At 36.5% G+C, this 13,338-nt stretch overlaps 1 protein-coding gene across 4 annotated transcripts in view; it reads left to right on the top strand.

Annotated features, from left to right (window-relative positions):
• The window catches only part of DNAI7 (dynein axonemal intermediate chain 7), an 86,980-nt gene that overhangs the window by 63,198 nt on the left and 10,444 nt on the right, over positions 1-13,338 (top strand). For all 4 annotated transcript variants that reach the window (XM_055095844.2, XM_034936157.2, XM_057299485.1 and 1 more), the window contains 3 exons: positions 9,219-9,294; positions 10,593-10,753; positions 12,880-13,036. In XM_055095844.2, coding sequence (XP_054951819.1) covers positions 9,219-9,294; positions 10,593-10,753; positions 12,880-13,036 — 394 coding nt within the window. The remainder of the gene's footprint in view (positions 1-9,218; positions 9,295-10,592; positions 10,754-12,879; positions 13,037-13,338) is intronic.

Consider the following 13,338-nt stretch of genomic DNA (forward strand, 5'->3'; position numbering starts at 1 on the left):
GCAAAAACAGTCCACAAATTAAAATAATTGTAAAGTATCCAAACAACACTAGTTTGTTTGGATATTTGGATATTTTATCATTTAAAATGACACAGATTTATATACTTTTCTATAGAAAGATCCCTAAGCTGTATTGTTAAATTTTTTTTAAAGTTAAAACTCTATTATCAATATGATTCTGTTTTTATGAATGCACAGAAAAAATCTAGAGGCCTCTTTACCAAAGAGTGGCTATCTTTTGGTGGTGGGGGAAAGAACGTGAGAAGGATGGGATGGTGGTATATTATCAGTGATTTTTTTACTCTCTATACTCTATTGTATTATTTGAATTTTCAATAAGTAAGTACTGAACGCGCAATACTTTCCTCATAGGAAATGAAACAATGTATTTCCCATTTTGGCTTTAAAGGGGGAAAGTTCATGATAAGCCTCTGTGCTGAGGTGAAATTCCCTTCCTCCCATCACACTAATAATCCCTGTACCTAACTTCTACTTGTCTTCATTCAAGACTTACCTTAAATTTTACCTCCAGAGAATCCTCCGTCTCCTCAGATTAAATCAGATGTCCCTCCACTATGCTCTTGTCATTGTTTAATTATTATAATTGTTGCCTTAAACACTAAATTATGATCTTGAGGGCAAGAATTTCTTGAGAGACTTCATATTTAAGCAGAGAGCATAGAGCTCATGATAAGGGCTCAGTGAATGTTTATTGAATGAAGGAAGGAAGAAGTGAATGAATGGATGTTTAAGTGATGAAAAGCAGGCGCTGACTTGAGTCTGATTTGTTGTGAGCAGCCTACATAAATTGGGCAATCCAACCACTATCCTCCTCAAAGTTATCCTGTCTTTTGAGAGATACTGAACATCCTCTTTATTACAGTTGGGTGTGCTGGAGATCACTTCTGCTACCTTTACGGATTCTGCAAGCTGGTTACTGGGGATTCTTGGGACTCTCTCCTCTGCAGTTCTGATCCTCCACCCCTTTAGTGATCCGGCATAGTATGTGGTAATAGGAAGACTCTTGCTGTCACTACTTCAGCCTTAGGAAAGGTGTGCTCCCCCCATTCCAGTTGGAATTCAGTGTGTGTGTGAAGCAATATTTACAGACAGTGTAAAGTTATGTTTGTATTCCTATATAATCACAGCTACAGGAGAACTAACATAACCCTAAATTTCATTCATAACACAATTTGTGTGTGTGACAAAATGTATTCTAAATGTTTTAAACTGCCATATAAATTCATGATACTCAACTTTTTTGTGTATGTGTATAAATTAGGGACTACATGTAAGATCAGTAGGCAAACTTAACTATGTTTTGGATTTAGAGAAAAAAATTCTCTATTTTTCCAGCTTTTTTTTTTTTTTTGGTTGGGGGTAAACTGCTTACCTCACAATTTTAGGTTGGCATATTTTATTATAAATCTTACATTTTTTATATCTTTATAATGACTTTAGAGACTGATGCAAGGCAAGTATGATATAATACTGCAGGCAATTATGGCCCAGAACATATGAGTTATGTTTGATACGTTAGGTAATCACAAATAACAAGTATTTAGTATTTTGGTCATTTAAAAAATTAAATCTCTTACATTAGATGATGTACACATTTTCTTTTTCATGAGTGCAGCAAGAAGTTTGCCACTAGAGGGCTCTTAATACCACATTTTAGTTCATTTAAATGTGTAATACTAATAATATTATAGGTATTGGGTAATACCGTCTTCCCAATTACTATATCATGCAAACTTTTTAGAAAAGCCTAATTTAAGTGTAGCACATTTGTGAGAAATTTTTTTTTCTAATGAGAATTACCTTCAGAACTACATTAGTGATCTAAGGGGCATGCATTATAGTATGTGGGTCTTTGAACTTTTAAAAGTTAAAGTAGTCTCTGGCTTTAAGATAGTTTAAGCAAACATATACAGGATTTAACATAAATTATTTTATTTTATTTTATTTTATTTTATTTTATTTTATTTTATTTTGAGAGGGAGTCTCGCTCTTTCGCCCAGGCCGGAGTGCAGTGGCGCTATCTCGGCTCACTGCAAGCTCTGCCTCCCAGGTTTACGCCATTCTTCTGCCTCAGCCTCCCGAGTAGCTGGGACTACAGGCACCTGCCACCGCGCCCTGCTAATTTTTTGTATTTATAGTAGAGACGGGGTTTCACCGTGTTAGCCAGGATGGTCTCGATCTCCTGACCTTGTGCTCTGCCTGCCTCGGCCTCCCAAAGTGTTGGGATTACAGGCGTCAGCCACCGCGCCCGGCCCATATAAATATTTTATATATGTAATGTATATGTTATTGGCAAACATTTACTAAATACCTGCTATTGATAAGGGATTCAACACGATCTTGTTTTTAATGAGCTAACAATCTTGTGGATTAGAAGAGTAACAGTTACCATATATTCTAATATATGCAATGAGAGAGATTCTACATGGGGGTTAAGAGATCAAAATAGGCTGGGTGTGGTGGCTCATGCCTATAATCCCAGCACTTTGGGAGGCCGAGGCAGGGGGATCACCTGAGGTTGGGAGTTTGAGACCAGCCTGACCAACATGGAGAAACCCCATCTCTACTAAAAATACAAAATTAGCCAGGTGTGGTGGCGGGTGCCTGTAATCCCAGCCACTCAAGAGGCTGAGGCAGGAGAATCACTTGAACCTGGGAGGCAGAGGTTGCGGTGAGCTGAGATCGTGCCATTACACTCCAGCCTGGGCGGTAAGAGTGAAACTCCATCTCGAAAAAAAAAAAAAAAAAAAATCAAAATAAACCCCAAATAAAAACAAATGAACAGATTGGAAGTCTTCTCTCATGAGGTAACATGAGCTGAATCTTTTGGTATAGCATGGAGAAGTTTAGATAGGAAGGAAAGGAAGTTATTCTAGTCAGAGGGAAAAGTATGGAGACATGAAATAGCCTTAGTAATTTGGGATGTTTTGTGATCATCGTGGATAAATTAAAAATCCATGGGAATAAGTTATATAAAAAACCTAGCATCAGAGCTCCTTAACATTCAACAACCTTTAACGTGCCACAAATGTATGTTTTCAGTGCATTTCCAGGTCATACCCTGGGAGTTGTTCTCATTTCCTTACTCACTTACTGCATATTTATCATACGCCTACCTCTATGTGGTAGGCACCATTCTGGCCCTCCGGGGAGGATGGCCAAAGGACAAATAAGGCTCCTTCTCTCATAATTTACATACAAGTTAGGAGAAATCAACAATAAATAAGAAAAAGTAGAAAATACCATATAGTAATCATTCATGCACCAAATTAAACAGGATTAAACTGGGAGTGACTTTACATTGGGTAGTTAGGGAGGGCCTGTTTGATGGGGTATTATTTAGCCGAGACCCAGATGACAAGAAGGAATCAGCTATTTAAAATGAAGGTAAAAATAGTCTTCAGGCACAATTATTGCAGAAGTCATAAAACGGAAGTGAGAAGGAAGGCCAGCGACTGATGTATGATGGGCAAGAAGCAAAGTGGTATGTAATAAAGTTGGAAAGGGAGGCAGAAGCCAGATAAAGTCAGGCTTTGCAGGCCAGAGTGAGAATTTAGGCTTTTATTGTAAATGTAGTGGGGAGCCATTAGAGGGTGGTAAGTAGGAGTGTGACATGATGTGATGTATGGCCCTGAAAGGTTATTCTGGCTACTGTATAGAGAACAAATTGTGAGGGGCCAGAATGAAAGCACAGTGTCTAGTTAAATAGTACTGGTAAGTAATAAGAAGTCATGGTGGTTTGGACAGAGGTTGCAGTAAGAGTTATAGAAAGATGAATATGTTTGGGAGATGTTTTGGAGGTAAAATATATCTTACTGAGTTTTTATTTTGAGAAATGAGGCATATGGTGATACAGTTTACAGAGATGAACAAGAATAGAGTGAAACAGTTGAGAGTGGCTGTGAAACAAAGAGTTCTGTTTGGGTAAGTTTGGGGGATGCAAGTGGAAATGACAGGTAGGCCAATGTGAACCTGGAGTTTAGAGGAAAGTCAGACACAGCTGCTACGTACATGTTCATGTGCAGGTTATGTTCTGAACTTCTGGAATCAAGCGGTACAATGTGTGTGACCTACAGAGCATCACTAGCTTATATTTGGGGACCATTGGTCTGTAGATAGTATTTAAAGCCACTGGAATGAATGAGACCAGTAGACCCAGGATAATTATTCTTAATTAATGCTGTATTTTCAAAATTCATTTTCAATTCCTTATCAAGAATCAGTTACAACAATTTATTTTGAGTTATAGTAAAATTTAAGTTATCTTTTGATGAAAAAGTATATTTCAGATCAATGAATTTCTTTTGCATAGATCTTCTGTTGATGGATAATAAAATTCAAGACATTCTGTCAAACTTGTAAAGTGTTCAGTGCTGACATTTTGCAGATATTATCAAGATCATTTACTTCATTAATAATTGTTGGCATCAGTTTCATATATTCTCTTCCAATACTTTCATGGTTTTTATAGCTTTTGATTGGGTTAGTTTTGTTTTTACATTTAAATCTTATATCCATCTGGAATTTATTTTAGTGTAAAGTGAGAAGAATGAATCTAAATTTATTTTATTGCAAATCTTAGCCAGCTGTCTCAAAACACATACCATATAAACCTAGGCTTTTTCCATTGATCTGAAATGCCATATGCTAAATTTTCAAGTGGATCCTATTCTCTATGTCTGGAATCTATATTCTGTTTTTATTGATCCACCTATTAATGATAGGTTATGTTTTTATATCAAATTCAAATTGCACATACACTAAGGAATTTCTATAATATCTGTGCATTTATCAAGTTGCAATGAAAATTATTTGCTAGTGTCCCATGACATTCTTTCATGGTATAAGCCAGTTCTCGTATACATTGAGCCAAGATATCATTGAAAAGTTGTACTTTAGCTACCTTGTCTGATTCATATTCTGTCAACATTTCTAAGCAAACATCTTTTAGAAATTGTTATTTACTCTAAATCTATTGTGTCTATAAATTTAATACAATTGAAGTAAAAATTCCAGTTGTCAGTTTTTGAGACTTGACAAAATACTATTAAAGTTTACCTAGAAGAAAAAAATACTTGGAAAACACCCAATTTTGTAAAAGAATTATGATGAAAGAGGACCTTCATTACCAGATATAAAACATGATGAAAATAGCAATAAAGAAGTATTTTTTTGGCTTCATTGCCAACAAACACAAGGAGTTTATTATTATTATTATATATAAAGCTTATACATTATACCTGTATTGTCAGCAAATGAGATTTGAAGTTTTTGTGCAGGAGCACGTTCTGATGACACTGTTGCAATTACAGGAACCCATTCTAGACTAGTTATCAAAATTAAGGAGCTTGTGCTAGAATGTAAGTTGACTCACTGCATCCTTCTAGAAGTCTAACTTCAAAAAAGAGTCAATTGAGCTAAAGAGTAGTACAATTTTTTTAAAAATTGACTTATGTAAAGGCAATGTGTTACATGCAAGAATATCCTCTTTATGATGTGGTACTATAGAAACTGATAAATTCCTGTTGTTGCATGCTGAGGTGAAGTACTCGTGTTTATCAAGGGAAAAGTTCTGTTGAGAAAGTCTGAATTCCTAGTGTTCCTGCAAGATAAGAAGCCAGTTTGGTCTAAACTCTTTGAAGAGTTCTCATCTTTTTAAAGATATGAATTAGACTGACTTACCTATTGGTCTGATATCTTTGGTATTTTTATTGATCATAATCCTCCCTGAAAGAAATAAATGCAACTTGGTTTTTAAAGGTAAATAATGCCAAAGGCCACCTGGCTATCCCACAGGCACCTCAAATTCAACATTCCACAATCAAATTCATTACTTTTCCCCCAAACCTGTCCTTCTTCCTCCTTTTCTTTTTTCTGGTGCTAATTGTTATCACTCTCTACCTTAATTACCTAAATCCAACACCTGAACATCAGCCGTAGCCTCTCCCTTGCTTTACTTTTATATCCAGTCCCTCCTCAAGTTAGATTGCTTTTAATTCCTTATCATCTCTCCTATAAGCTCCTTCTAGTGGCCCTGGTTGCTTCTGCCTTGGGTAGGTCCTGATCTTGTCTACACTGGACTTCTAGCACTTCACTGAGCAGCCCATTCATCAGGTGGCTGCCAGAATACTCTTTCCAAATGCAAATTTCTTCACATTAGGTTCCTACTGAAGGCCTTTTATGAGCTCTCCTTTACCCATAGGAGACATTTTAAAGTCTTCAGAGTGGCATTCAAAGCTCTCCACAATCTGGCCCCTGCATCTCTCCAGCCTCAGATCTTTACACCCTCCTAGCATGCCTCACTCCAGCTATACCTGACCACTTGGAGTGCTTGGAATCCTGTTTTGCTTCATGCTTTTCACTTTCACTCACATTAGAATTCTCTCCTACCCTTTTTGGGGGAGGATCTATTAATAATTATCTTTCAATATTTAGTTCAACAAACCTGGAAGCATCATGTTACCTGACTTCAAAGTATACTACAGGGCTACAATAACCAAAACAGCATGGTACTGGTACAGAAACAGGCACATAGACCAATGAAACAGATAAGAGAGACCAGAAATAAGGCCACACATCTGCAAACATCTCATCTTCAACAAAGCTGACAAAAACAAACAATGGGGAAAAGCCTCCCTATTCAATAAAAATGGTTCTGGGATAACTGGCTAGCCATATGCAGAAGATTGAAACTGTACCCCTTTCTTATACTGTTTACAAAAATCAACTCAATATGGATGAAAGACTTAAATGTAAAACCCAAAATTATAAAAACCCTGAAAGACAACCCAGGCAATACAATCCTGGACATAGGATGGGCAAAGATTTAATGAAAAAGACACCAAACGCAATTGCAACAAAAGCAAAAATTAAGTGGCATCTAATTAAACTTAAGAGTTTCTGCACAGCAAAAGAAACTATCAACAGAGTAAACAAACAGCCTGCAGAATGGTAGAAAATATTTGCAAACTATGCATCTGGCAAAGGTCTAATATCCAGCATCTATAAGGAACTTAAATTTACAAGAGAGAAACAACCCTATTAAAAAGTGGGCAAAGGACATGAATAGATACTTTTCAAAAGAAGACATACGTGTGGCCTAGAAGCATATGAAAAGAAGCCCAATATCGCTGATCATTAGAGAAATGTAAATCAAAACCACAATGAGATATCATCTCACACCAGTCAGAATGGCTACTACTAAAAAGTCAAAAAATGAAAGTTGCTGGTGAGGTTGCGGAGAATAGGGAACACTTATACACTGTTGGTGGGACTGTAAATTAGTTTAACCATTGTGGAAAGCAATATGGTGATTCCTCAAAGAGCTAAAAGCAGAATTACCATTTCACCAAGCAATCCCATTACTGGGTATATACTCAGAGGAATATAAATCATTCTACCATAAAGTCACATGAACGTGAATGTTCATTGTAGCACTCTTCACAATAGCAAAGACATGGAATCAACCTAAATGCCCATCAGTGACAGATTGGATAAAGAAAATGTACATACCCACCATGGAATACTATGCAGCCATAAGAAAGAATGAGATCGTGTCTTTTGCAGGAACGTGGGTGGAGCTGAAGGCTATTATCCTTAGCAAACTAATGCAGGAACATAAAACCAAATACTACATGTTCTCACTTGTAAGTGGGAGCTAAATGATGAGAACTGATGAACACAAAGAAGAGAATGGCAGACACTGGGGCCTACTTAGCAATAGAGGGTGGGAGGAGAGCAAGGAGCAGAAAAATAACTATTGGGTACTAGGCTTCATACCTAGGTGATGAGATAATCTGTACAACAAACCCCTGTGACCTGAGTTTGCCTATACAACAAGCCTTCACATGCACCCTCAAACCTAAAATAAAAGTTAAAAAAAAATTTAGTTCAAACTTACTACCTTTAGGTAAGAGAGGTGTTGCCTGTCTTCACCCACACATTTTCCCACAGAATTAACTCCTCTTCCTTGTACTCCTCTTGTGGCTCCTTTATACTACAACACTCACAAAAATATACCCATTTGTTTACTTGCTTCCCTAATAGACTGGAAGTTCCTTACGTCAGGGACCTTGTTTTTTATTGCCAGTGTCTAGCAATGCCACTACTATTTAGGAGCTCTGTAATTTTTTTTTTGAATGAATAAATAAGGGAGAAGGTTCAGAGGCATGATGGAAAGGGTTTGCAGAGAATGCAATAGTGTTAAAGCTGGTCAGGAGGAAGACACATAGGGCAATATGGTGATGAGAGATGGGAAAGGCTAGTTTACTAAGGGGGACTTGTCTGTGTATGATGGTTAAGAGTCATGGGAATAACTAGCTTTAAATTTCTGACTAGAACTCTGGTATAAGGTTATTCTATTGCTGCAGAAGTACAGGTACTACCTGAAGTCAAGTGAAGTTTGCTGGATATCATTCAATTTGCAAGTATTAGCACACATACACACACACAATTTTTATACTAGCAACACTGCATTTATCTAGTGCTTTACATTACCCAGAGTTCTTTTATTTCCATTATCTTATTTGACCCTTAAAACAGTTATCTCCCTCAGCTTCAGTTTCCTTATTTCTTCGGATTGTTTGCAAGATGTGTTATATGTCTGATACACAGTTAAATACCAAATGTGTTATTGTTACATCAGGAATTTGAGGCTCATAATAGTTAAATGACTTGCTCAAGGTCAGAAAGGTAAGTTAGTGGCAGATTTAGACATAAAGTCTAGATTATTTTTACTGCACTAGAGTACAATGGGATACTATCTTCTACATTACTTGAGCTGCAACATCTTTAATTTCCTTGAGAGACTTACCCAAAAGCAGGCTTTGGGATGACTCTACCAGAGCTGATTATCAAATTTAAGCAAAATCTACCTCCTGGATAAACCAAAATGCAAATATAAATAATATTTTTTATAGCTTGCATTGCTTCCTAATCTCCATCTTTTACACTTGAGGATTTTCAGCAGAGAATCTGAGCAGGGTAACCTCTTGCCCTTGTGAAGTTTTGTAGATATTTTAATTGCTTGTTAAAATATTGCTTTTGAGTCCAGTTTTATGGTAGAGCAAGTATCAGTTTGGGGTTTTCAGCCTAGAATTAAGGTAGCAGGCATCTGAAGTGAGGACTGGAACACAAAGACAATGACTGTACTATGTAGACACTGACAATCACACACATATGTCTGTGGTTTTTTATAGAGTTCTGCTGAGGAAGAATCTGAAGCCATAAAATGTGAACGAGAGATGAAAGTATTAAGTGAAACTGTTTCAGCAGGTATTCTAAATTACATTTTAAGAATTTAACTTTATTGAGATTTTCTTCTTACAGAAGAAATACAGGATCATTGTTAAAAAAAATTCAGACATTGCAAAAATATATTTAAAGTGAAAATTCTTCATAGTCCCTTTTCTGAGATACCAGTGTTAACAGATTTCTTTGCTCAATTTATCCCTGTCTCTCTTAATTTCTAATAAAACCATGGGATTATATTATACAAATGTTTTTGTTGAGAATTACTTTTTTCCCACCTAACAACGTGTTACATATATAGAACACAATATATATTTCATGTAAATGAATATTCAACATTATTCCAAGAATACATTGGTAACCTCACTTTTTTAAGTAGTTGTATAATTCCATCCAATAATGGAACACTTTTTAAATCCCTATTGATAGACAGGTTGTTTCTAATTTTGTATTACTACAATATTGTAATGAACTTTCACAAGTACACATACACAACTGAAAATCTCGCAATACTTCTGGGTATTAACAAGTGTTTGCATTCAGTCTTGTCCTGGCAAATAGCAGTTGGATATAGTTTAGAAATGTCAAGGCAATAGTGATGTCTAATTTGTCAATCTTTTAGTTTGAGATTTATAAACATCTTTTCTGTTAACTTTATGCTTCTTTCCCTGTAACTTCTAGGAATCTATTTTCTATATATTTCTTAGCATATTTTTTCATAACAGGCCTTAAACTTCACTTTTTCTTTCTTCTTCTTCTTCTCCTTCTTTTTTTTTTTTTTTTTTTTGAGATGAGATCTTGCTCTGTTGCCCAGTAGTGGTGCAGATTATGGCTCACTGCAGCCTCAACTGCCCAGGCTCCAGTATTTCTCCTACCTCAGCCTGCTGAGTAGCTGGGACCACAGGCATGCACCACCAGGCTAGCTAATTTTTAAATTATTTATAGAGATGGGGTCTTGCTATGTTGCCCAGACTCGTTTTAAACTCCTAGGCTCAAGCGATTCTCCCACCTCAGCCTCGCAAAGTAGTGGGCGTGAATCACTGCCCCCAGCCTGTTTTCATTTTAATAATAACACATGCTTATTGTATGGTTTCATAGATGAAATAAAAATTATGTCCTCCCCTACACCCCACCATTACTCATGCCTGTTTCCACTTCCAAGGTCAGCTCTATGAATCATTTTGAGTTAACTGCTTTTTGAAAAGTTTTAGTAGCTGGTTGAATAGAAACTTCCTTTACCAGTATGAGAATTTTTAAATTTCTTTCCTAAGAACATACTAAACTGTAATCTATTTGAAAACTGTTAATCTGATTAATTTTAGCACAGTTGTTGCTGGTAGAGAATTCTTCTGAAAAGCCAGATTTCTTTGAAGACAATGTGGTGGATTTATGCCAGTTCACAACTCTGGGTGGAGTATACCACTTGGATATTTTGGAGCTTCCTCCACAGTGTAAACCAGTGAAGGGATGGATGATTGTGGAAGTAGGTTGATTCTTGAATCAAAACTTATAAGTAAAATAATTGCTCACGCTTTTACTTTATTTCATATTATCTAACATCTAATAAGCTTTAATCCTATCAAACACAAAGGAAAAAATGTAATTTTAAACTGTCTTAAATGTATTGGTATTGAAAATTTGAATCAGATGCTAAAAGAATCTAAAATAATATGACGTTTATACTAGAATTCATATATGTTAACTTCATTGTAAATTTACATCATTATGTTTTGTTAGTGCCAATTTGGTCTTAATAATAATATTCTAGATCAGAGGTTGGCAAACTTTTTCTGTAACAGGCCAGATGGTAAATATTTTCACCTTCACAGTCCGTACTAGCTCTGATGCAGCTACTCAACTCAGCCATTGCAGCACTAAAACTGCTGTGTATAAACGAATGGGCACAGCTATGTTCCAATAAAACTTTATTTACAAAAATTGGTGGTGAGTGGGATTTCCCAGGGACCGTAGTTTATGGACTCCAGTCTAAATCAGTGGTTGTTAATATGTGTTCCCTCGAGCAGAGGCATCAGCATCCTCTGGCATCATCTGGGAATTTGCTAGAAATGCAAATTAATGAGCCCCACCTCAAACTTACTAAGTCAGAAACCCTGGAGGTAAGGCTCAACAATCTGTTTTGGAAAAATACACCCTAAAGTTTGGAAATCACTAGTCTGAATCCTTGACATACAAAATATGGTCCTAAATCAACAGCATTGAACCAGCAGCATTAGTGTCAGTTGGGAACATGCAAGAAATGCACAATTTTGGGCTGCACCTCAGAGCTACGGAATCTGCAGTTGAACAAGATCCCCAGGTAACTCCTATGCATATTGAAGTTTGAAAATCACCAGTCCACATGATGCCAGTGCTGCTGATGCCCTGACCACACTTTGGTGATAATAGTTGTTAGATCACCTTTCAAGGAGTTTCTCACCCCTGTTTTATAAGTAGTAACACTTGCGCTATTATTGACTTGGTTTATTTTTAACTTAACCTCGTGGTGGCTTGCTTCCCATAGAATAATACCATATATACCCAGTTATGTTGTCATAGGCTGCCCCTTCCTTCCTCTCTCTCTCTCTCTCTCCCTCTTCCTCTTCCTGTCTCTCTCTCTCTCCTCACCCTCTCTCCCCTAACACGCCTGTACACAGATTGCTGGGTACTTCTCACCCACAGTCCTATCCATTAAGGACCTTGGTGCATTCTTGTTTTTGAGAAGTGTTTCCCAACCTTTTTTCCCCCGTTATTGCCCTAATCACCTGCCACTCCAACAAAATTTTAATATTCTCTTTATCCATAAGGTCCCAGCCTGCGCTGGGGTTTTCAAGACTCCATCTAAAGATCTGTTGTTATTGACTTTTGTCACAGTGTCCTGAGACCACTTCATGCTCTCCCCTTGAACCCAAAGAATCCTCCTTCACAGCTGTTTTTCTCTCCTGCAACAAAGAGGCTTTCCTCATTTTCAAGGCTTTTTCAATAACTTTCCACCTCTTCTAGAATCTTGCCCTAATTTTTCCTCTATTTTCTAATATTTTTAAATCTTTCTTCCTTCCCTAGATCCTTGTCTGCTGCATTCAGATAATGCACAAATCTTCCTTACCCCAGAAAAATCTGCTGTCTGGTTAATTCACTTTCATTCATTCATTTCCTTTCTTCTCAATAGGTTGTCTATGTTTCTTTTTATCTTTACCTACACACCCTTAGCATGGTATTAGAGCATGTGATTTAGGGTCCCATACACCGGTTTTTGAGTTCTGGTGCCACTTTGAAGTCATTTTGTAATCTTTGTCAAATTACTTGATTTTTCTAAGTCTTAGTTATCATTTCTGTTAAATATAGGCCTTTAGGATTGCTTAGAGGAATAAAATGTTGAGGAAGCCCCACCACACAATCTGGCCCATAGGAAGTTCTGTACATTCATATTTAGTAACTTTTTTCTCAATCATGTATCTTTTAAATTTTGTTGTGACATTTTGTTAATCTATGTATAAATAGGATCAAACTGCAGTGCTTACTAAAAATAACTATATAACTTATTCAGTACTATTTACATTTTTCACTGCTACCAGTCAACTAACTTGATGTTGTTTTGGTCATTTTTAAAAGATACTCAAAGAAGGATTACAGAAATACACATATCCTCCGGAAACTACAGAAGAGTTTGAGACAGAAAATGCTTTCCCACCTATAGAGGTCACACTTGAGGTTCATGAGAATGTAATCTTTTTTGAGGATCCTGTGGTTGTAAGGTGGGATGCTGAAGGTACAGCTTTTATAATTATGTAATAAAAGGAGGGATAATCATAAAAACCCTTAAGTTGAATCAGAAAGTGTAGTGTATTAACTGAGCTTACTATCTTACATATTTCTATGCCAATTCAAGGGTCTTGTTTTGTTTGTTCTTAATGGAAATGAATAAGTGTTGGAGTTTAAAATTTGCTGAGTGTTGTAACTATTAACTCCTAAAGTATCTGTATCTGCCATTGCCTATGAACAATTACTTTATGGTTATATCATTATGTTTCTAAAAAACGAGTGAAACACTGGGCACGGTGGCTCATGCCT

This window comes from Pan paniscus, chromosome 10 (genome assembly GCF_029289425.2).
Source record: "Pan paniscus chromosome 10, NHGRI_mPanPan1-v2.0_pri, whole genome shotgun sequence".
NCBI classification, from domain to species: domain Eukaryota; kingdom Metazoa; phylum Chordata; class Mammalia; order Primates; family Hominidae; genus Pan; species Pan paniscus.